At 45.6% G+C, this 25,891-nt stretch overlaps 1 protein-coding gene across 1 annotated transcript in view; it reads left to right on the forward strand.

Moving 5' to 3' along the window:
* LOC138582452 (uncharacterized) overlaps positions 1 to 25,891 on the forward strand; it is a 1,938,885-nt gene that overhangs the window by 1,752,533 nt on the left and 160,461 nt on the right. Inside the window, exon 16 of the mRNA XM_069653763.1 lies at positions 23,040 to 23,113. Within this exon, the coding sequence (XP_069509864.1) occupies positions 23,040 to 23,113 (74 nt within the window). The remainder of the gene's footprint in view (positions 1 to 23,039; positions 23,114 to 25,891) is intronic.

Genomic DNA, 25,891 nt, shown 5'->3' on the forward strand with positions numbered 1-25,891 from the left:
CAGATTGGATCAATTCTATTTTATTGTTTCAATGGTTATTAGTCATACTGTATATGTGATCATTTGATAACCTGACTGTACATGTGTTTTGGATGTGTTTTATGGACGTATGTCTGAAATAAAGACGACGATTGATTGAAAGTTAAAATGATTTACACTGGTGTACATGCTTTCTATAGCACAAAGCCTAGCCTTAACAGTACCATTGAGGTCCCACTTATAGAAAAAGGGAGAAGTTGAAGCTTTCTGGCTAAATAGCGTCCTGTCTCCAGCGTTCCATTTCTAGAGATCTGGCAAAAATGGGTCACAGTAGAGGTGCAGATCTGCGTGAAGGAAAGTGGCTTCATTGATATTACTGACGTTACAGTAGAGGCTTGGTCATTGGACAATGACTATCTGTTGCAGCAGATGACCTTGGGGTGTCCAGTGAAAATGGTCGCTGCAAAAATACATACCAATCCCCAAAACTGCAGACCTAATTACAATTTATGCTGCAATTTGGGACACAAGCATTTGATGGTTCAGTGTTTTGGAGGGCTACCTCGGAGTTGTAACAGGTTTGGAACAGATAATGTAGTAATCAGAGGGGAGGGGGAATCTGCATGTTCCCCCTGAAGAATGGTTGGGGTGCAATGGGTAGCGGTGGGGTTACTCTTGATAGGTTACAGGGGTTTTTGGAGTGTTTAGATGGATTACAAATACTTATTATTTATTTTACCATTTCAAATATTAAGTAGTGGGCATTGTTGTAGTCTATATTTTGCCATAGAATTTGTCTTGATCTGGCCATGGACACAGTCTATGTTTTAGCCCATGTTATGTTGGGCCTACGCTTCGTGGCAGGAATCAATAGGTAGCAATGGCTATTGATTATCAATTGGTCCTGTCCTTTTTGGGGTCCTCCAGCAGGGTCCATGCTGCTCCCCTCGATGATCATTAATCGAGTTGGATCATATGATTCCATGGGGAGGCCTGCAGTGTCATCAGCATGCTGGAGACATGAACATACAGTAGTGAGCTGCTAATGCTAATCCAATTCAAAAGTGACAAGTGACTCCTCTCCTTGACAGCAGACTATAGCTCTAAGGCCAGCTTAAGTTCCAAGTCCAATCTCAGCATTTGTTCAACACAGAGCTGAGAACCTAAAATCTCCAACTAAGTGTCAGTGTGTTGAAGGAATGAGTATATTAATTCAGCCGACAGATTAGAAAGTGGAGTCACAAAAATGCGCCTAATCCATACTAAGTAACATCTATGGTCAGTGAGGTTTTGAGGCACAATAAAAAGACAGTGGGTAAGGAAGGGGTTAATTGTCAGAGGCTCCTACCTTTACAGACCCATCGGGTAAGAAAAACCCATCTGGTAGTATTTTATACTAAGCTCCAGCTGGGTGGGGCTCATCATTATTATTTAAGAAACAATCCCGAGTCAAAGATGCATGTCGGGGAGTTACCGGCAACAGCAAATTAAGGGCCAAAGCAAGGGCCCCAGTGCCATTGCCTTCCCGCAAAGCCTTCAACTGAGGGGGTATAGGAATTAGCAACCCAGCATGCTGTTTGGAATGCCAGTAGCTTTTTTTTTAAAGATGTGAGAATGCACCATGGCCATTTCACGAATAAAAGAAAAATACATGGGGAAATGGCTGCCTAGTAAAAGGGGGAAGGGAACGACTTCTAGTCCTGATTTGCTGGGAGGCTATTTGACATCACCTCCTTATTGGCTGGTTTCTAGTGTCTATTAATAAATACATTACATCACATTTCAGAAGATGGTAAGGCACTGAAACAGCTGTCAGCGTGTCTGCAAGTGTAATTGTCAAAGCAACACTGGAAGAGAGATCATAATTATAAGATTAAGAGTCAGAGTACTTGTTCCCCTAGATTCGGCACATCCAGTGGTTCACAGAATTCCTACAAAAAATGTGGACATGAAAACACCCTCAGAATCATCTGCTATATACTGGATGCACATTGAAACACTTCTTTATGTCGTTCACACAAAGTGAAACTGGGAAGCTCCTAAAGAATAATCCCCACCTAAACTCACTGTTGATTTAGAATCGCTAAATGATCAGAAAGTAAACAAGTGAACTGTAAATTAACGTGATTATTGCTGGGAAGACATCCGAATACAGGAATTGTCTGGCTCCATTGGACATCTTGGCTAATTTGGAGAGCAGCTGGTGTCCATCAATGCTAGAACCTTAGAATAGTCAGCAGTTAATGAACTATAACCTAAATACCGTACAAGCTTTAGTATCCAACATAATCAAGGAAATTCACAATTTCATTCAACGGGTGAAAGAATTGGAATGACATCTGTCTTCAAACTAAAATCAGATAATCTCTCAGCATGTTTATTGCAGACAAACTGTCAGGCCTTCATAGGAAATATCCTGGTCCCCGAACCACAGTCTTTTTCTGTTTGCAGAAGGAATTTAGGCACACGATAATCATAGCTTTAGATTGCACCTCTCGAAATACTGTTCCTAGAGCCATAGTCTGGAATTTCTGTTATAAAATGAGGAAAGCTCCAAGAATCCTTGTGGAGCTTTCATCGATGTATAGACCCACCAAATCCATTGACGCAGGTAGGTTTCAAGTTTCATTCTGACCAGACATGAATGCAGCTGTAAGGAGGGTGAGCTTTTAGGACGGTCATTCTAATCTCTTGGAGTAATGCTTATCAATAGGACCTTTCTGGTCGCAAAGTGGTTATGCACACAAACTCCTTCTTTTATAGAAATTTTATAAAATGATGCACACTCAAACCCCCTAGAACATGGTGATATGTTTTCATAGGTCAAATGGCAAGTTTCATCGCTTAGAATATGGGTTTTCTACTTTTTTCGAGGGCGGGTGGGGAGTTGGGGGATGTGGATCAAGAGTCACCTGCTCAGAGGAATATGCCACACAAATAATGTGGTTTCTTAAGGTGGAGTAAACAAGCTGAACCTTGTCTAATAAAGGGCAAAGGAGGACGAATTTAGTATACCATGTCATTGTTTTGTTCCTCAGTGCATTTGGTTTTAAACCCTTAAAATCAAACCTAGAATTTGACTTTGTATTGATATTTATTGATGAAATTGTATTTTAAAAGAAAAACTTCCAGAGGTACATATAGAAACCTGGGATTTTAAGCAAGAAGACCCCTTAAAACTGGATTGGTTGATTACTGAGCAATGAGCCAGGTAATGATAGATGATGATGGAACATTCCTTTGGGACAAACCAACGTTTACAGGAACAGAGAGGGGTATAGCAATTGTACGCAGGCAGAACTTTCCAAGGCTGAATTTTGCATTTTATAAATTCTGAACATGATATCACAGATGGGCAAATGCTATGAAGTGGAGTACTTGCAAAAACTGAAAAGCGGATGGTATTGTTTTGCAGCAGCCCCAAATGAGAAATGCGCAGACTTGTTTATTAGTAGCCTTATCATGTCCTACAACCAGCAGCCATGTTTCAGTCATTCTAAGGTTGTAGTGGTGACTTTTTTTAAGTCTATCAGAAATACACAAGGATATTGGTTACTTGCTGGCCCATTTAAAGGTATGTTTAGCTACATGAGGTTAATAAATATTATGACCCTGATTCAGAATAATCGATTTCTTGATAGAGCTACCAGATCGGCTAGTCCTGACCATATCAGAAGTGCTGTTATCCTCATACTGGATTTGCCAGTGGATAGTTCACATTGAAAGGTCAGATCCTACATGTGTTCTCCTGCCAAGTGTACATCTATTAGTGGTGTTGTTATGTTGGTAGGGCAATGGTCAAATGAAGGCTTTTCCTGCACCCTCTGTTCTTTCGGTTAGACTGTGTGCTTACTGCAGGATAATCCTATTGAGACTACCACTCATTTAACAAGAATCTTGTGAGACCATTGGGCTCCTAGAATAGACATACCAGCAATGTCTTACAAAACAAAAATTCCATGTTGGAGATTGTTTTTGATGAATGTTACCTGAGCTGAAGGCCTGCTGCTGAGGAAACAGAAATGACCAAAGGCAGCCATCAGGGACCCTCTGGACCATCTTCAGTGACCAAGGAAGACCTTTGTTAGTGCCCTCCTACCCTAGATTGCTGGGCGTAACCAGTTTCATACACTGCTGTGCTTGCTCTTCAGCAGTGTCTTTGAAGCATCCTGGGGGGCAGCCCATCCATCAACAGGGCATCAATGTTGCACCGGACATCATTTCACCTAGATGCTTGACACTTAGTATATTCCCAACCTGTGGCTCAGAAACCATGGTTTCTGGCATACCAGAACATAAAGAGACAACAAGGATTGTGTCACAGTTCAGACATTTCAGGAGACCAGAGGACATCAGTCGAAAAGACAATACAACACAGTCAACACCCAGAGAAAAAGATAACCATGCCATAATGGAGGAGGGAGAAACGCCTGGATCCAGTGAGCATGAGAGTCAAACACACCATGGCCAGTCAGGAAGATTGATACGGAAACCTCGCCAAATGGGCTGAAGTCCCACTAACCCCTCCATCCTCACCCCACCGTGTGTATGTAGCATTACCCGGGTTCTGCGAGGTTTGGCCCTTTCACTCCATCTGATAAGTAGTAATTAAAGGGCGCAAAAAGAGGTACTTCCTGAATACAGAACCATTGGGTATTAGTCACTTGGACATGTATTTGTAGTCACTCTCCTCTCGCACATTGTGCAGTACAACTTGGAAGACCTTCCTCCATTCTTGGGCAGACAATCTCAAACAAGCTGCCACCCATAGTCGGGGCATAGCGGCACATTGTTAAAAGCAGAAAGCTGCTGTTTCCTATCTGGCTGTCTTGATGCCATACACATCAGTGTGGGTTAGTGTGCTCTTTCTAGCTCAGAATGCAAAGATCACATGCAGACAATTTGAATGGATCCCTTACACCTATGAATTGTATATCGTTGTATCAGGTGCACTTACAAAGATTCTAATCACCCAACTACGGAAAACTAAAATAGCACAGTGTTGTAAACCTTTAACGACACCACGTCTAAGATCACATTTTTTCAAACTCTGCAGCATCAAGCACACAACCATGCTTGAGGCCTCCCGTAATTTATTAACAACAGAATATACCAAACCAGTTTATAAATCGGTGCATTCTGGTGGCACTTCAATTCCTTCTCGGTTAGCTGACCCGACTGGCACTAGTCCCGAGTCGCCAGAAAGCGACTCCCCCAAAGAGTTTCATGGTAACACCCATTAGCCTTTACATGGCAACTCAAGACACTCTGGTTCCCCCATTATCACAATACCTAGACAAAGTCTGAACACCTATACTCACAAATTGTGTTTTTTTACCCATGATGAATTGTAGCAGTAAATAAATCATACACTTATCACAATTGGACAAAAGAAACCACAGAATGTGCCTTTCCTCCTGCACAAAATAGTTCAAAGAAAAGGGGCTATTTTACAAGGAGTATTCAGGTGTCCTCATACCATTGGTCTGCTGATGGGACAAGCACCCAACACATGGTGCTACTGGCTACGGCGTTACAGGGCTGGTCATCTGGTCACCTGTCTCAGAGGTTGCCAGTTCCATGTTGTTGTAATGTAGTGGGTCATGTGGAGTCCTTCTCCTGTGGTATGAAGTGCTATGTATTATGCATGTTTGGACTGGGTTCCGCCAAACTACTGGGTGAACGTGGCTGCTGCAGTGCATTGGCAGTGGCAGTTGGGTGCTGTAAAGCTGGCACATAACATGTTATGTTGTGTTACAAATATCATCTCTTTTTCTGCAATTGCATGACCAGATATGGATCTTCTAGGTATGTATGCAAGTGACATAACATTTGATCATTTAAAGTTGACCACAGGAGCATGCATTGCTTACTAAATGTTCATGCTGTGTTCATGTAAACCAAGGGTCTGCAAGCTTTGGCTTTGCAGATGGTTTGGACTGTGACTTCCCTGGCCATCGACTATTGACGATGCTGGCCTAAGGCTGAGGGAGTTTAAGTCCAAACCATCTGGAGAGCCAAGGGTTGCAGGCCCCTGAAAAACTATTCCAAAGTTCTAAACTGCAATCAGTTGCTCAAGAGATAGACACGTGTGTCTACGCACATTGCTCACATCACCTTTGTGTGCTGTGTCACCATATTCGTATGCTGAGCCCCACACCTAATTTCGTCTATGTTAGCAACCCCATATTTAATCACATAACCAATCACACTGCACTCGACGCACAACACATAAAACTATACCAATTATAATGTGACAATACTAGTCATCCCTGCAAATTGTCATTTGCATGCAATAGTAAATGTACAGTACCATGCAACCCCCTACTCTTGCAATGTACTCTTCATGAAGTATATTTAGAGTATGATCTGCTGAACTTCCAGACATCCAGAAGCGCTTCTAGCTCCTGACAAGGGCAGGGGGGCTTTGAAGCCCTGACAGTTATCAGATTACATAAGATGTGTTTGGCCACAGGCAGCATGTAACATGCTTTGCAGGGCGGTGCTGGCACTGATGAACCTTTGTTTGACGGTAGCAGCTCTGTCTCGGATTATGGGCACCTTCATGAAAAGTGTTTTACAGTGGCAATGCCACCACATATTTGGGCACAACCAGCATGGGCAATTTTTGTTACAGGGGACCTGCTGGCATATATTGTGGTCTGAGACATCAAGAACACATTTTTTTACAGTGGCAGTGCTGGCACCATCACAAAGGTGTTTTAGATTTGCAATGCTGGCATTTATTGTGGGCAAGGGGTTCATGAAAATAGGGTACGATGCTCCAGTGTACTGTTGGTCGGTCAACCTTGCATCCATATATTGGATTGTTTCATGTGTTGCCTTACAGAACAGATTGTATAGTGGCCTGTTAATCCCTTTTTTCGCTCGAATTGTGAGTAAAACAAACCACTTCAAACCATTGTTAAAAAAAATAATTGGGGACTGAAATAATGCTCTCCTTCCTCCCCAAACCACCTTATGGTTGATCGGGCTTCTTCGCTGCGTTGGGTGGTACGTGCTAGTTAGGGGGAAATCAAAAAATCTGCACCCACCACTGACTCGCCTTTATAATGCAGGTGCCACCATGGGATCCCCCACACCCCTGGCATCAAATGCTGCCTCCGCCGCTTCTGTTGGCTTTATCCACCTCTTTCTGAAAGGGTCATTTGTGACTTCCTAAACTCCTAACTGATTCTTTTAGAACAATGTGACTTTACTTAACTGGCTAGGGAAGGACTTCTTATTTTTAAGGTAGCTGCCTTATAATTAAGGATGTCCGTAATGATTTCGATTACGAAGATTTCAGATTTGAAATTTTCGAAATCGCTATAATCTCTAACATCACCCTGCAGCAAAATGCCAGGCTTTTAACCCCACCCCCCCTCCCGCCCCCATACTTACCTTTTGGTGGCACACTCTGCTGAGTGCCACCGACTCCCCTTCTCCCTTCAATGCCAGTCGTTCACTTTCGTGGATGGGAACTGACGCTGCAGGGTCCATTTTCTTTTTTCTTGGTTGCTTTTTAAACTTTGTTTGGTCCCGGCTTTACTTTTTATCGAAGCGGGGGACACCCCCGCCAACCCTGCTCATCGTGATCGACATTATGATAATTTGTTCTTTTTTCCAGTGCCGAATTCCAGTATTTTCTGCGATACGTCTTTTTTTTCGAAATTATATACAGATGCCTATAAATAAGGCTACCTGATTACCGTTTTTACACATAATGAATGCGGATGGAAATCACAATGTTTCCTGTATTTGTAAAACATGGGAAAATAATAAAATGCAGGTCTCTTGGTTTAGTCTTTAAGTTATTAATCGTGCATTGCAGGTCAAAGGGTGCATAAAGGAGCAGAACACAGAGGATTTAATTTTATTTTTAAAGTTGTGTTAAAAAGGCTGCAGATATGCAGGCCTTGAATTATTGTGCAAGAAACAAGCTCTCTAAACCCCCATTACAGGAATTCAAGTGCTAATATGTGATTTTCACCTAAATAAATAGGAACAAATACTAGTTACAACTTATTTTGGTTCAGTGTGAAAATGTCCCCTACGAAATAGTCGACAGGTAGGCTTTTTTCCCCTTCCCCCCTAAAAGCATTTCCCCCAGGGGTGGACTGGGAACCAAAAGAGGCCCTGGAAATAATTTTCAAAGTGGCCCCATATTAGACATTTTCAGGAAACCAACGCCTTTTACTATGAGAACATTTGGAAAGACCACGCAAAAGATGCCCGGGTTGCAGAGGCCTACTGGGAAATCTCCAGAGTTCCCTATAGGCCAGGCCACCCCTGCTCAGGGTGCAGAGGCCTCGGCAGAAATCTCCAGAGTTCCCTATAGGCCAGGCCACCCCTGCCCATAGTGCAGGGCCTACACAGAAATCTCCAGAGTTCCCTATAAGCCAGGCCAACCCTGCCCATGGTGCAGCGGCCTACTGGGTAATCTCCAGAGTTCCCTATAGGCCAGTCCACCTCTGCTCAGGGTGCAGAGGCCTACACAGAAATCTCCAGAGTTCCCTATAGGCCAGTCCACCCCTGCTCAGGGTGCAGAGGCCTACACAGAAATCTCCAGAGTTCCCTATAGGCCAGTCCACCCCTGCTCAGGGTGCAGAGGCCTACTGGGAAATCTCCAGAGTTCCCTATAGGCCAGTTCACCCCTGCTCAGGGTGCAGAGGCCTACACAGAAATCTCCAGAGTTCCCTATAAGCCAGGCCACCCCTGCCCATGGTGCAGCGGCCTACTGGGTAATCTCCATAGTTCCCTATAGGCCAGTCCACCCCCACTATTAACTAACTGTGCCCATGACCTCTCAGCCCTCCCCTTCACGTACCCCCAGTTTTAAGCCCAGCCCCCGCGACAGCAGTGACGGGAGGACGCGCGGGAGGGGGGCTTCCACCTCATAGTTGCTGAACAATGTGACAACCATAGAACAATGCGGTGTGGGGCCGAGGCAGCGTCAGACTCGCCATCTGTCGTTCCTCCACCAGGCCAAGCGCCAAGGTCATCTCCATGTGGTCCTTTCAAGCAACCGACCGCCTGACCTCCATCTTCCCCTCTGCCTTCACCCTATATCACTTATTAACACCTGCAAAGTGAACTCACCCCTCATTCTGAGCTTTCAACCTCTTGGACATTTTACAAAGCCTTCATCAAAGCTAAGTTTATATTTGCTAGCAGGATTAACCACAGCTGCGGAAACATCTATGGAAATCCCTCTTGCACCCCTCATGTTTGCACGATAACAACAAATCTTCCCACTACTGCATTCAGCGCAACTCCGGGCACATAGACGTCCTATCAGCACAAGCCGTATGCAGTATGGAGTACGGTCTGTGCAATATGCACACTGCGCCAAATGTGCACTATGCGGAAAATGGACACACCGTGCAGAGCATATTCTGCCCATGGCTCACAGTGCGCACAAAGTACACTATGCACCAAGTGCACACTGGACCCGATTTGCAAAGATCTGAACGGGAGCAAATGAGAGGATATGTGTTCCCGTTGCTTTATACCTGAAACAGGTGCACATCTGGAGATGTCTGTAGCATCCTTGCGCTGCTCTTGCGCAAATCTTTGAGACTCACATTTGCATGTGAGCATCTCAGAGATGCTCCGGCATCTACAGATTTACTTCAGTGTTAGCCTTTGTGGATCAGGTGTAAGGGAGCAGCTGCAAGTCAGTGATACTCATGGGCAGAATGAAATCACTCTGTGCAAAGTGCATCCGATGCCCAATATGGCCGCTCTGTGAAAGACGCACACTATTGTTATTGTTATTTAGCATTTATATAGCGCCTTAAATACCATTGGTATGGTCTGAAGGCGCTGGTAGGTTGAACGCCCTTGGGAACCGAAGTTCAGATCAGTAGAGAGAGTAGAGAGAGTCAAAAGGTGCGTGTGAGAACCGGGTATGTGTGCAGCTTGTGCGGGATCCGTGTATTAGCTGCTTTTTAGCGGTAGGTGTGGTGGTTGAGAGATCAGGAGTATGTGTTAGTTCTGGCAGGATTTATCCAGACGGGATGTGGCTGCAGTGATTATTTAGAATGATGTGGAGTGAGCGGCGGATGTTGGTATGAGAACAGTTTTACCGAATGGTGTCATAGTATCTCTGTGTTCTAGTTGAGTGGTGATGTAAGAAGAGAGTAAGCGTGGTGGTGTGATATGATGGGTTATATGCTCTTTCGAACGTTCTCTGCATTCCAAGCCATACTATATACGTCACGCAATTCTATGCGCTCCAATCCATTCCATAAACTCCTATCCACTCCATGCATCCCAGTCTGTTCCATACACTCCGGTGTGGAGCGGTCTGCTCCACGCAATCTGGCTTGCCCTGCACGTCTGTTCCGCACGCTCTAGTCCGCCATGCGTACACCAGTCAGCCCCCCGCATGTACTCTTATCTGCCCCACGTGTGCACTCCTGTCTGCCTCACGCATGCACTCCTGTCTGCCCCACGCATGTGCACGCACTCACCCCCTCTACGCACTCACCCCTCTACGCACTCACCCCTCTACGCACTCACCCCTCTACGCACTCACCCCCTCTACGCACTCACCCCCTCTACGCACTCATCCCCTCTACGTACTCATCCCCTCTACGCACTCATCCCCTCTACGCACTCATTCCCTCTACGCACTCATTCCCTCTACGCACTCATTCCCTCTACGCACTCATCCTCTCTGCGCACTCATCCCTTCTATGCACTCATCCTCTCTAGGCACTCATCTTCTCTACGCATGCATCTTCTTTACGCACTCATCACCTCTACGCACACATCTGCCCCGCACTCATCCACTTTAAGCACTTGTGCTTTTCACACATTCAACAGCAATTATCCTGTTCTATATATTGATCTCTACACTCATCTGTTCTATACCTTCATCTGTTCTGAATACTCATTCATTCTGTACACTTATCCACTTGTCTGCTCTATCCACTCATCCCCTCATCCCCACTATCCACTCATCCCCTCTATCCACTCATCCCCTCTATCCACTCATCCCCTCTATACACTCATCCACTCTGTACATTCGCCAGGTCTGTACATTCATCTGCTCCAACGATCTACACACCGTCCGCACTTTCATATTCACCCGTTATCCACACTCATGTGCTCTACATACTCATCTGCTCTACGTACTCATCTGTTCTACAATATTATCATTTACGCTCATCCGTTCTGGGCATGCATCTGTTTTACGCACTCTTGCGTTCTACTCGCTTCTCTATATTTACGCACTCATCCGCGCTACACGCTCGTCGGTTCTACACACTCATCCACTCAACATGTTCATCGATTCCATACACTCATCCGATCTACATATAGATTCGATTTCCACATTCATTCGAACTATATAGGTATCTGTTCTTCCACTCATGTAGTCTTCCACTCAGTGCATTCATTTGTTCCACCTGTTTTGTCTATTCTAACTAATTCATCCCCGCTGTTCACTTCGTTCAGTCCGCATGCATTCTGTCCATTTCAGGAGTTTAAATCTCTTTACTGTTTCCGTATGCTTTACTCTTATTAATCGTTACACTGCTTTAATCTACTTTATTCGTTTAATTCTGTTTGTCCTTCTGGTTTATATTAGGGGTTGTTAGCTGTCAGTTTCTCGCATCAGGTGGTTTGATGGATTGGTGTCATTGAGTTGCAGTTGGTCTGTTTGGGTTAGTTTGGTACGGGTTGGTTTAAGGGGAAGAGCCAGGTTTTCAGCAGTTTGCGGAAAGACGTTAAATCCTCAGTTAGGCGGATCTGGGGTGGCAGTGAGTTCCATAGCGTGGGGGCCAAGGCTGTGAATGATGATCCGCCTAACCTGATTGAGTTTGTCTTGGGTATGACAAGGAGGCCGGCTGAGCTTGATCTTAGGGTGTGTGGGGGGAGGTAGGGTTTTAGCTTGTCTTGAAGATATTGAGGTCCGGTTTTATGCAGTGCTCGATGGGAGATGCACAAGGTTTTGAAAGTCACCCTTCGGGCTACTGGAAGCCAGTGCAGCGTCTTAAGGGCTGGGGAGATGTGGTCTCTTGGGCCGAGCGCAAGAAGCAATTTGGCTGCCGCATTTTGTGCCCTTTGGAGTTTATTCAGTTGGTATGCGTGGACTCCGAGGTATAGGGGGTTTGCGTATTCCAGTCTATCGGATCGATTGGACCGCGGAGAGTCTGTTGGGAAAGGAGAGATATGGAAAGATGCGCCTAAGGGTTTTAAGGTGGTAGTGCCAGGGCTTTGAGAAGTTGTTGACTTGGCGTGAGAGTGTTAGGTCAGAGTCAAGGGTGCATCCAAGATTTTTCACTGAGTTGGAGGGGGTCGGTGAGTTGCCCATGGTGGGTGGCCAGGGTAGTGGGTGTGGAAGAAGTTTGGGGTTGCCACATACCATGATTTCCGTTTTGGAGCGGTTTAGCAGGAGGTGGCTTTGTGTCATCCAGAGTTCTATATCAAGGAGGCAGGAGGCCAGGTCAGGTCGGGTCGGGAGTTGGGTTTTGAGTTCAGGAGTTTTAGAATTAGTTGAGTGTCGTCGGCGTAGTTGAAGCACAGAATGTTTTGCGAACAAATTATTGGTGGGAGGGTCATCAAGTAGAGATTGAACAGGAGGGCGGATAGGCATGCTCCTTGAGGGACACCCGTGTCGACTGGTCGGGCTTGGGAGGTATAGGTGGAGAGTATTGTTATTTGATACCGATCTTTGAGGAATGAAGCTATCCATTTAAGAGCGGTTCCACGAATTCCTAGGGAGTGGAGGCGGTCTAGGAGGATTGAGTGATTGATTGTGTCGAAGACGGCAGATAGGTCAAGAAGGATTAGTGCCGTGCATCCCGCGGAGTCTGCCGTCATTTTAAGGTCATCCCAAATTGAAGTTAGGGTGGTTTCAGTTCCGTGACGGGCTGTAAAACCTGATTGAGCGGGGTCTAGGAGATTGTTGGCTTCGACAAAGGCATTTAGTTGGGAGTAGGCGGTTCGGTCAATGAGTTTGGCTAGGAATCTGGTGTTTGAGATGGGGTGGTAGTTTTTGGGCTCGAGAGGGTCGAGCGAAGGTTTTTTAATCAGAGGTTTGACATGAACCGTTCTGAATGTGTCGGGAAAGATACCAGAGGAAAGGGAGGCATTTATGATGGATCTTGCGTGTGAGGGTTGTGGCTGGGCAAGGGTCCAGCGGCGAGCCAGATGGTTGGCGGGCTGATAGAAGTTTGAGAAATTGCTCTGGTGATATTGGACTAAAGGATTAGAACGTTGGTTGCGCGGTGGTTGCAGCTGGTGGGCTGGCCGGTATGGGGGGAGAATTGCTTGGTGGATGTAGGAGAGCCAGTTTGGTAGCTAGAGTATTTGTTCTTTCGAGAGCCGTGGTGAAAAAGTGGAGGGAGAGTGAGTCACACAGTGATTGTGAGGGAGTCGGGGCGGTCGTGTTGCAAGCCGGATTGGTGAATTCGGAGATGATTTTGTGGAGTTTTTTGCTTGGGTTTTTGCAGTTTAGGATTTGGGAGTTGTAGTGGGCTTTTTTTGCTTTCCGGATTTCGGCCTTGTACTGATAAAGGTGTCGGGCAAAGGTGGCCCTGTTCTCCTGGGTTTTGTCTTTCTGCCATTTGCGTTCTAGGTATTTATATAGTTGTTTAGTTATCTTCAACTCAGGAGTGAACCATCTGGGGAAGAGGCCACGGCGGGTTGATGATTTGCAAGGGGGTGTGAGCCGCATCAGAGATGTGTTGAGCCATGAGTCAAAGGCGTCAGGGGTTAGTTGTTTGTTGAGTTGGCAGGTAGGTGGTGGAGACAGGAGGAGTGCGTCGGCTACGTCCGGGACGATTATTAGGTTTTTCCAGCATTTGCATAGATTCAGAGGTTCACATTCGAGTACGGGAAGGGGGTCGGGTGAGTGAACGGCGAACGGGAGAATGAAGTGATCGGACCGAGGATAGGGGTGGGGGGCTTTAGATGAATCAGGGTGTTGGAGCTAAAGATGGCATCAAGAGTGTGTCCTTTATAGTGAGTCGGGCCGTTTATGTGGGGTTTTAGGTTAATTTGTCCAAACCGTCAACCAGAGAGTGTGTCATAGGGTTGGTGGGGATGTTGAGCCATATGTTGAAGTCTCCAAGAAGAGTGAGGTTGGGATGGTTTAGTTGAAAGGTGCCAATAGAGTCGCAGAGGTTGTTTGCGAATTGTCTATCATAGCCAGGGGGCCTGTAGATTATTAGGAAGCTGTGTGAGAGCGACGGGGAGAGGGATAGTCTAACGAGGAGAGATTCGCAGGAAGGAATGGAAGGTTGGTTGTTGATGATTGAGGTGTGGAAGAGAGACTTGAAGACGAATGCTACTCCCCCCTCCTCTGGAGGGACGGTTCAGTGGGATGAGGGAGTAATCAGGGGGGAAGGCTTCATTAGCGATTAGAGCGAAGTCGTCTGAAAACCAAGTTTCGGTGATGAAAATCAGGTCTGGTTTGTCAGAGGCGAGGAGGTCAAAGATGCAGTGTCTATTTTTTGCTACGGATCGGACATTAAATAGGATGCAGTTCACAACGGCAGGCGAGGTTGGTCTCGGAGCTGGAGCGGGAGGGGGTGGTGGCGGAGAGAGAGTGGAGACTGGGGAGGGAGAGGGGTAGGGGGGTGATGCTCGATGGGAATGGTGGGCGTGTGTTAGGATGATCGGGTTTGGTTCAGGGGATTTGAAGGTGGGGTGTGGGCGGGTAGGAGTTTCAATTGCAGTTGATGAGAAATCGGGGGAGAGGGGTTTTAGGAAGGGTGAGGCCATGGGGGACGGAGGTGATTGCGGGAGTGAGGTGGTGGGTCGAGACAGGGCAGGTGAGGAGTGCTGAGAGATTGAGGGGGACCAGGTACGTTTCCTCTTTAGTTTCTTTGTGGCGATTGGAGTGTGAGAGAGGGTAGGGGGTCAGAGGGAGAGAGGGATGCAGCTTCGGTTCTTGCTAGGGCTAGGCGTGCAGTTTTTAGGGAGTTTTTAGGGAGGGGAAAGGGTGCAGTCGGGGTGGGAGGGTGGCGGGGGGTTGTGGGCAAGGGGCGCAAGGGGGGGGTTGATGAATGCAGGGCAGGGTGTGCCTGTTATGGTAGTGAGGGGAGCAGGCAAGGTTAACATTGGCTGGTCGGTGGTGGAGTAAGAGGGAGGAGTGGTCTTGGTGGTTTTAGGGTGGTTGGCTCGCCATCGTGCCCCTCTGGCTTGGTGTTTGGTGATGGGAATTGTAGGGACTGCGAAGGGGGTGGGATGATTTGGACAGGGGGGACGTGAGGGAAGGCAGATCGGAAAGTGGGGGCGGTCCACGGTAGTCGTTTCCGACAAGCTCTAGTGGAGTGGGTGTACTCATGCTTGGTACAAGCTGTAAGGTGGATTTTAGGAGGGCTTTCTAATTGCAGTTCTAAATTCAGTGGGGGCACTCTTTTAGGCACGCTTCTAAGTTCAATTTGTGCAGGGATGATGTTAGACTATTAGGTACACTTCTAGGTTCAACTGTACACAGAGGTGATATTAGGCTATTAGGTACTGCTAGGTACACTTCTAAATTCAACTGAACACAGCAATGGTATTGGGTCTATCTCTAGAATCAATTTTGTATAGAGAGGATATTAGACTATTAGGGGCAGTTCTAAATTCAACTGTACACTGGGATGATATTAGGTCTACTGCTAGAATTTAATTTTGTATAGAGATGTTATTAGATCTATCTCTGGATTCAATTTCCTTTTTTGTTTTGTGCAGAGGGGATATTAGATTATTAGGTACACTTCTCTAAATTCGACTTTATATAGGGAGGGTATTAGGCATGATTCTAAAATCAACTTTGTACAGAGAGGTTATTAGTGAGATTAGTCAGTTCAACCAGGCACGGTATTAGACTAATAGGATATTGGGCCCACTTCTAATTCAATTTTCACAGAGGGGGAATTGGGACACTTCTAGATTCACAGAGGTTATTTGGCACACTTCTAAGTTCGGCTTCTAATGCTCTTCCATATTCAACTTTCACAGAGAGTCTATTGGGTGCACTTTTAAATTCAACTTTTACAAAGAGGCTATTGGGCACACTTCTAAATTCAATTTCTAGATGCACTTCTGAATTCGACTTTCATATAGAGTCTATTGAGCACACTTCTAAATTCAGCTTTGACAGAGAGGCTATTGGGCACCCTTCTAGATTCTACTTTCACAGGGATGTTATTGGGCACACTTCAAAATTCAACTTTGCACAGAGGTGTTAGAGGGCACACATTCTAAATTTAACTTTCGACAGAGGCTATTGGTCACCTCTAAATTCAGATTTCAGAGAAAGGCTATTGGGCACACTTCTAGATTCAATGTTGCACAGGGGTGTTACAGGGCACACATTCTAAATTCACAGCAGGGCTATTGGGCTATTGGGCACACTTCTAAGTATGACTTTCAACGAGGAGTAATTGGGATACTTCTAAATTCGTAAAGAGGTTATTGGGCACACTTCTAAATGCAACTTTTAATGCACTTCAAATTCAACTTTCACAGAGAGTCTATTGGGCACACTTTAAAAATTCGACTTCTAATGCACTTCTAAATTCACTTCTACATTCAACTATCATGGAGAGGCTATTGGGCACACTTGTAGTTCCAGCTTTCAATGCACTTCTAAATTCAACTTTCACAGAGAGTCTATTGGGTACACTTTTAAATTCAACTTCTAAATTCAACTTTCACCTAAAAGCTATTGGGCACACTTTTAAATTCAACTTCTAATGCACTTCTAAATTCAACTTTCACACAGAGCCTATTGGGCACACTTCTAAGTTCAACTTTCACAGAGGGGCTATTGGGCACATTTCTAAGTTCAAACTTCACAGAGGGCACACTTCTAAGTTCAACTTTCACAGAGAGGCTATTGGGCACACTTCTAAATTCAGCTTTCACAGAGAGGCTATTGGGCACACTTCTAGATTCAACTTTGCACAGGGGTGTTACTGGTCACACATTCTAAATTCACAGCGGGATTATTGGGCACACTTTTAAATTCAACTTCTAATGCACTTCTAAATTCAACTTTCACAGAGAGTCTATTGGGCACACTTCTAAGTTCAACTTTCACAGAGAGTCTATTGGGCACACTTCTAAGTTGAATACAGGGCTTCTAAGTGGAAACAGAAGCCCTGTATGCACTACACCAGGGATGGAAGTGAGCGCAGCTGTGTCCCACTAAATACACGTGGATCTGTTTACCATTCCTCCGCCCATGTTCACCATTCAATACAGAGGATGTGCCCATTCATGTCCCCTGTGCAAGTGCAAAGTTATAAGAGGAGCCTTAGGGCCCGATATAGGGAACTTTTTGCACGATTCAAAGAGGCTTTGCACTGCAAAAATACACTTTGCACAGTTCAATGAATCAGGGTTTGTGTCAGCAGTGCAAAGTCACAGTGCAAAGCCACTTTGAACCGGCAAAACATTCCATGATTCAGGCCCTTAGTTACTAGTCATTTAGACTATTGCAATGGCCCGGCCGCAACACTTGTCACACATTGCATTATGCCTCAGTCTACCCTCTCCCCTGCCGAGACCACACTTCAGCATAAAACTCAAACTGCGTACAATACACACTATTCACAAACTGTGCACCATACACAAAACGCGGGCTCTGCACATTGGCATGTGCTCTTTGCAGGATATACGCTATACACAAAGCACACACTCTCTTCAAAACTCATACGCTGTTCAAGACTGACAGTCTGCCCGTGAGGCACACTGCACAAACGTGAACACTTCCGAAAACGTACATTGGGCATGCGTGTGTACACTGCGCAAAAAGCACATCTTCGCAACATGCATATTGCACAAAATGTACACTGGCCACCAAAAGGCACGCCCTTTGCAAAGTGCATTCGATGAGCAAGGTGCCCACGCTGGAAAAAGTGCACGCTCTCTGCAAGACTGACACTGTGCTCAAGGCGTGCACTGTACAGGGGCTGCAAGGGAGGGCATTCTTAGACAGGACCAGTGGAGGATAACAGGCCCCCTTACCCTACTGGCAGCATGCCCCCTAGAGCCTCCCTACCTGGTAGGTAGCAAGAATGCTCCGTGTATATCAGTGCAGGCGCATCGCCTTAAAACTGAACAGGTGAACAGCAGAACTTCACATTACTAAATGCATCAGGAACCAAGTGTAAAATAATAGAGCTACAATGTAAAGTTCATAATGACATCACAGCTTTCCGATTATAATATGATCAGCTTCTTTTGACAACATTGTACATTAAAGGGACGTTGTTTCACTGCACTCTAGAGACTATGGGTTCATAGAATGTTGTGCACGGTTCAAAGTGACTTTGCACTGCCGACACAAACCCTGATTCACAGGACTGTGCAAAGTGTTTTTTTGCAGTGAAAAGGCAGTGCAAAGTCATTTTGTACTGCAAAACTGAGTTTGTACTAACTTTGCACTGCAAAAATAGACTTTGCACAGTTCTGTGAATCAGGGTTTGTGTCAGCAGTGCAAAGTCACTTTTCAGCAGTGCAGAGCCACTTTCAACCGTGCAAATAATTCCATGACTCAGGCCCAAAAAGTTAGGCCTATCCCTGCACCTCACACAAGGCCCATCCCTGCTTTGCACCAAGAACCCATTCCTGCCCAAAACCCATTCCTGTGCTGGGCTCATCTCCTACCAGAGGCCCAACCCTCCACTGTAGCCAACCCCAGCTTTGAACTCCAGTCCTATCCTAGCTGCATGCGTGCCTGAGGCCCATTCCCACAGGTAGGCCCGTCTCAACCTCAAAGCCCATCACCAGCCCACGGCCCCTCCCGACATCAAGACCCAGCGCTACCTTAGGCCCATTTCCATTCTAAAGTCAATCCGTATTCTAAGGCCCATTTCTTCCCTGAGATCAATCCCAGCTGTGGGAGCCCACACCTTCTTCAAGACCCACCCTTACTTAAGCCCATCACGGACACAATGCCCGCCTCTACCCCATTCCTCTGATCAGTTGTGTAAATGTTGCTTCATTTGCCAAATTTAGCAGCAGGTATGTAAATGGTAATGGGTCTTGGACTGCGCGCTCTCGCCACTTGCGAGGTCTCTTGGCGCTATATAGATCTGTTGCTGCCATCACAGTTAAGCCTCGGCTCTGAAATTGGCTGCACATCCCATACACTTGCTCTCGCGAATAACTAATCACAGTTAAGAAATGCGCCTCCCAGCTAAAACAACCTGTATCCACCCAGATGGGAACCCCTAACAAGTTGCCAATCCCGCATTCCTATGGCTGCCTCTCCCCCTCCAGCCCCCATCTTCTTTTATATCCACAGACCATGGTCTGACGGGGTCTCAATGCGCCCCACCTCGGGCACGGTCAAACGCTGCAAGGCCACTGTGGTGGCGCTGGGCGTAGTAGAAATATTGAACAGCATGACATTTAAAACGTTTTCCTTGGCGTCCATTTCACTCCATGTCTATTTCAGCTCATGCCATTAAAAGGGTTCCAGTCTTTCGTCTTTGATTGTTTGGCTGTTACAGGTAACAACATATCCCAACATGTGCATGTAAGGGCATTATAAGTCACCCCAGGGTTCTACGGCTGCACAGGGCACGGCGGCTTGCTGCTGTGCATGCCACAGATGCCAGGGTCACTAGTTCTAATATCCTGATCATCGGCTGATGGGGCAATTTATTCGGTATATTAAAGGGACATAATAAAGAACGCACGTGCTCAGAGTATAATCCACCAAGTCAGGCAGGGGAGTTATTTACTTGATCACACGATCTCAAGACTCGAGATACAGTTCCTTCAATGATAGTGGTAACGTCGCAACGTGCGGCGTCTTGGTTGCTTCTTACCTGACAGTCAATAGATTGATCTTGCGGCTTGCCATGGCCTCATGCAGCCCAATCCAACTGCCTGCCTGCAGCCTGCTGCCCTTCTGACCTGCCTGCACTGTCTGCTAATGTGTGCACTGTGCGCGCCGCCTGGGCTGCAGCAGGCCACGTGCGATTCCACTTCCTTCAAACCCATGCCCAGCCCAGGAGGCCGTCATGCGCAGGTGCGGGCCCAGCCTGGCTGCTGGGAAGATTAAAAAAAATTCACCACCTGCCTCGGCTCAGTCTGTGGTGTCGTGTCAGCCAATTCAAGACAAACCACCCAGACGGAGCTGAGGCGAAATCACGCAATGTGTTTATTATGTTAATGTGCATGTGTATCCTTCCGCTCAAAAAGAGGCCCTACAGGCCAGAGGCCTACCGGGGATGTCCCGGTGTCCCGGTGGGGCAGTCCAGGCCTGATTTCCCCACGTTTTTTAGGACGGGTATTATTTATTATTCTAACTCCAGTCCTAGAATATTTGGGGAAGTTGCTTGATTTTCTTGGAAGTGCATATTTGGAAAAATGCCGCCCCCTGGTGACCTTTTTCCCCAGGTGACTTTAACACTGAACACCCTTATTTTTTACATACCAAAAAATAAATGTGGATAAATACAGATAAAATGGCTGAAAGTTGAAGATAGATAAATACAGATGGAAATATATTTCCGGAGCCTAAAATATAATTATGAAGCTTATTGTTTTTACTCGTGTAAGCACTTTTCTTCCCTCCACGTTTCTTGAAACAGTTGTTACTGCTTTACATTATTGCTTACAATTGTAAAGTGTTGTGTTGTCAGTATTTGGGTTTGCCTATTGCTAACAGATACATGTAGCCAACTGTGTGTGTAGTGTACAGTATCCTTGATTTTTACCTGCGTTTGTTTAGGCCTAATAAGTAGTCTGCATTTGTTTTAATTGTATATATATACCAAAGCAGCCCCGATGTCCTTAGTCTAAGCTTTACTGCTCAGCCTGTGCTACCCAGAGAGAGTTGTTAGACTAAATGTGAAAACCCCTTGCTCGTCCACTAGGTTAGCCTCTGAGAACCCCACATCTTAATACTTGTATATCTAATAGGAAATTCATATTACTCGGCTTTAATAGACCAACTACCTATTGCATATGATGTTGATAAACAGGGCATGGGTTCATATTCCACATTGGGGCAAAGTCATTGAGGAGACCAACTGGACTTGATGAACTGCGGAATTGTGCCCCTCATCCAGGAATTTGTTGGGGCCCTAAGCTGCACAAGCATGGCCTTAATAGCACTCCATCTAGTTTGTTGATGATTTTCCTAAGATTTTTATATATGATCAAATGTTGAATTGGTTTCTTAATAAAAGTTTAGGAAAAAATAAAAACTTGAAAAGAAAGCACTTTTTCAGAAGGTATAGCTCTGAGGCAGGTGTTAAAGGCCGAATATGTAGAAAAAAACGAATACAAAAAACCAAAGGAGAAATCACCAAATTTTTGTTGACCAAAAATGATAGGTATTTTTGTATATGTACAGTTGGTAATAGGTGGGTTGGTGGGGTAAGGGCATAAGGTAGGGTGGATGTGCGGGTCTCCCCCCGCATTATTAAAAAAAAAGTAGAAAAAGCAAAACGTAATTTTCGTTTTTCAGTCCCAAAATTAGGTAATTTCTCCATTCATTTTTTTTCTCAAAATGTTCACGTTTATCTGTTAAAGGTATATATGAAGTCAGTGGAAACAGCTGTTTCTGGTAAGCGGCACCGCTGAGGTAGATGGAGTGGCTTCTTGTGGTGCAGCATTAGGCGCAAAGGAAAACAGCTGTTTCTGCAGAGCTGTACCTTTGTGGTAGATGAAAAGGTACTTTCTCGTTGTGCAGGTCAGGGTTGGGTGGAACCAGCTGTTTCTGGGGAGCCATACCCATGATGTAGTTGGACAGGGGCTTTAATGTGGTGCAGGTCAGCCTGGAGGGGAAATAGCTGTTTCTGAGGATCTCTACATTTCAGGTAGACAGGGACTTTCTTGTGGTGCAAGTCAGCCTTGAGGGGAAACAGCTGTTTCTGGGGAGCCATACCGCTGAGGTAGTTGGACAGGGACTTTCTTGCTGTGCAAGAAACAGCTCTTTATGTGGAGATATACCTCTGGAGGGACTTTCTTGTGGTGCAGCGTTGACCGCAAGGGGAATCGGCTGTTTCCAAAGAGCGCTATCTCTGAGGTAGATGAACAGTAACTTTCTTAGTGTGCAGGTCAGGCTTGGGTTGAACCATCTGTATCTGGAGGGCTGGTCCTCTGAGGTAGATGAGTGAGAGCTTCTACAAAGAGCAGGGTCAGGTTTGAGGGGAAACACTTGTTTCAGGGGAAGAAAAATGTTGAGGTTACCTCAACAGGGACTTTTTCATGAACAAACACAAGCATGAGGGTTCATTGCTTCTCTTAAAAACATGCTTCCTCGAATAAACAAACAAAACATTAGACAAAAATACATTAAAAAGTTTACAAACTATAGAAGCTTTCCAGTTGCTTAATCCGGGTTCTCATCAGAAGGTCAAGTACTTCTCAGGATGGCCGGGACTTCTTCTGGCATGGCCAAGACATTGGGGGTAATTAGGAGTTTTACAGTATCTCGCCTGTAATTACAGCGGGAAACCAGCAAACGTTATTACCATTCCCGCCACCTGATAAATCAGAATTACTGCCTTATTACAAGAGGCGTGAACACCAGTAAATCTCCATTCCATGGAGTCCTGGAGGAATCCATGAAGGGGACTGCTGTTATTATCCGCCCTGGTAATACCGGCTGTTTTTTTGCCAGTGGGGGCCTGATTTACCCCCAGTTCTTGGCAACCCCCATCGGCAGACTTGTATTTTGTCGGCCCGGAAACGTGCCGGTAAATGGAATTACCGGCACGTTAATTCCGGACTGGCAAACTCCTAATGACCCCCATTGTGTATTCGCCTGAAGACATCAAAAATCATTAAGATTACTAAATATGTATTTTTGTGCATGCACCATAGACATCTAAAGGCAATTGGCAGTTGTGACAAATCATTGTCACATTTCTACTTGGAGAAAAGATGTATCATGCCAGTGCTGCACCAGTGAGGAATGGTTGCTATAGCAATTGAGAGAAAGTGGAATGCCAGCAGGCTGGCTGTGCTCTAGCCAATGTGTACTCTACGTATTAGGACTACTTGTTAATACACTGGCATCTGTTATTGACGTAGCAATGCTAAGCTCTGCACAGCCATTTATAATATGTGTTCTTCCTTCTCAGATCTTCAGCCTGGAGCATACGGAAACGGTTTATATTTTTCCTCAAGCGCCTCAACAGCTTGCAAGTTCTCTGCGGTAAGTTTAAAGTGTTACAGATTATCCTCGTCTAAACGATTCTAGAGAAGTATAAATCAGTCCTCTACAAACACTGCTTGGCGCCATTTATCCCTGGTTTTCGACCCAAGGATCATCCTCATTCTAATAGGACAGGGAAATCTTGTCGATCGACGTCTGTGTGCCACGACTGCACGTTCTGGCTCTTTCCTCGAGATTCTGACCCCTCTCTGCACATGGCAGATAAGCAGGGCTGAAGTCGAGGGTGCACGTGGGTGGAGTCTCCCGATTTGTTTCAGAAGTCCCCACACTTTTAGCAGAGTGCATCTCGATATGCTAATTTCTGGTGACACCACATTCAATTGCTATGTTAATGAGCCCACCACTTTTGTTTTAGGAATTGATCCCTGTGAAGGATCCCTGAGTCACTGCACACCTGTGGTGAAAGGCATGGAAACCAGGGCATATTCCTATGACTTTTACTGCACTTATGCAGTCAGTCTGAAGGCACCTCTGCTCTGTGTCCATGCGCATAGCCAAGATTTGCATTGTCCAACTTGATCGCCGTCATTGCTCCCTTGATTTCACTGGTTTGTGCCTGCTTTTCCATCTGCTTAATTGAGGCCAGTCCGTTGATGTAAGAAATCTAGTCACTGAGTGGCATGGGGAGTTTCCACAATATGCAGATACCCACGCTGGGAACTGCAGTGCAGAGTTTCCATGAGGGTTCTTGCATGGCGCAGGCACTCCGTCATGGCACTCTCATTACAACGCAGTGGGCACCTTGAAAAGCATAGAGTAATTCGGCTTCTCTTTTCTCCTGTATCCACCTCAGGCCCATTCAGAAGTTGTGAGTAAAAACATACTTATTCTAGAACCCCCAAAAAACATGGATCATTAATGTGCCACCAAAAGACACATTTCTAAATGATGCTCAACAATCACAGGCATGTGCCAGACATGCTGCATTCACCCTGTTTAGAGGGTGTAGGAGTAATGAAGTTGGCGCTTGTAGAAAGTGAAAAGTTCAACTATGTTGGTAAATATTAAACAACTTCAAAGGTGTGGTATGTAAAGAAAATAGGAAAACGGCTCCAAATGTGCAGAAGAAGAAACATTCCTCACATCCTTCAGCATCATGAGTATACTCCCTTCCTATGGAGAAACCCCAATTTCCTAATCAAGATGTCCAGATTTGCCAACATCTTCAACAAGAATTGACAATGCCAATGGCTTTCCTGATTTTTAGGCACTGGCCAGTTATGGTCGTTATAGGCCAAAGCAGCCACACAATTTTCCTATTTTTCTGATGAAGGCATTATATAAAAATTAGCCAAAACATCACTGTGTGACTTGTCTGTTGTTAAATCGACCCCATTAAGACCAATGCACTTTGTTAATGGATTAACCAGGAATCAATACCTGACTATGGACTATTTACTTTGACGAACCTATGAATCTTGCTAAGACCTCGGCAAGGGTGTGCATCCCCTTATCTCGGGCACTACGCTTTCTCCTATCACATATCATTGTAGTGCTTTTTGATGGTGAAGGGGACATGTACAGTTTATGTGGTTCTAGTGGATCTCCGAGGATCACAAACTGTGTTGCAGCAAGGGGAAGGCGATCATTTATAGGGTGATCCTATGAATAAGTTGGCCTATCATAATTTATGTGCCTGTGTGCCGTGGCAACTCTTCATTGGCAGTGCCGAAGTGTCGTCAAAGCCACTCCCGACGATAATGAAGGTGCCCCAGGGTGATCATGCTCACTCAGGGTGGAACTCCACCAGCCTGTGCACCAAAGCCCATTTTACATATCCTCCCCTCCCCCACACTGAATCATTTACCGTAGCCTGGTCAGCGACTTGGTGTGTTTCCTATGTCTAGTTTCCATCTTCTGTTCTTGCAGGCCAGCCTCAAGATACTCGTGATAAACGCCTGAATATTGGCGTTGATTTGAGCTTCAGTTGAAATAAAAAACGTGCAAAGATGAAAATATGTTTCACTATCTGTGGTTGTCATTTGATGTATGCAAGGGGTAAGCTATAACTTGTGTGTGTGATGCTGTGGCGTGTTTGCGTCTGTGTTCCATCTTAGTATTCTAGGTGTGTCAGTTAAGTAAGTTGGATCATGCCATCGCTGGGCATCGGATGCCCATTATCTCTGCTGTCTTGTAATTACCTCTCTCTACCTTCGCACCAACTACCTGCTGTACCTTGTGTCTAGAATAAAGACACCTGCCCGAATCAGCTGCCACTGGGCCATTCCTACTGTCCAGCCTTCAATGTATCATTCTTTTCTGTCTCTGCTAGCATGGCGGACAGGCCCACAAGTGGGATATGCAGTGAATCTGCTCCTTTTGGGAAACATAATCAGGTGATCCACGCAAGTGAGCATCATTACCTACTGGCAGGTGTGTTTTCTTTAAACCCCCCCACACTTCCGCCAGCCTTTCTTGAACTTAGCCGCCAGATGAGAGAGAAAGGCAGCAATGCACGAATAGATCATTCTCAGATGTTCCCCTGGAGCTCACCTATTACCTAATGATCAGCAGTGTTTCTCCAGAGCAGTCATCTAACTCAACCCATTCCTAGACAGCCTGTGCCTCCATGATTTGTGATGCAATGTCTTGGACTGTCCAGAAATCTACCCGATTTATGTTGTGATACTGAATCTATAGATGGTTTCTATAAATTCATCGTACCACCATAAGCAGGATTTCACATACATCGTGCTGATCATCTAGAAATGCTTTCTGCGTTCATATGTTATGTCAAATTTCACTACACATTATATA

Source organism: Ambystoma mexicanum, chromosome 1p (genome assembly GCF_040938575.1).
Source record: "Ambystoma mexicanum isolate Mex_15411 chromosome 1p, UKY_AmexF1_1, whole genome shotgun sequence".
NCBI lineage: Eukaryota > Metazoa > Chordata > Amphibia > Caudata > Ambystomatidae > Ambystoma > Ambystoma mexicanum.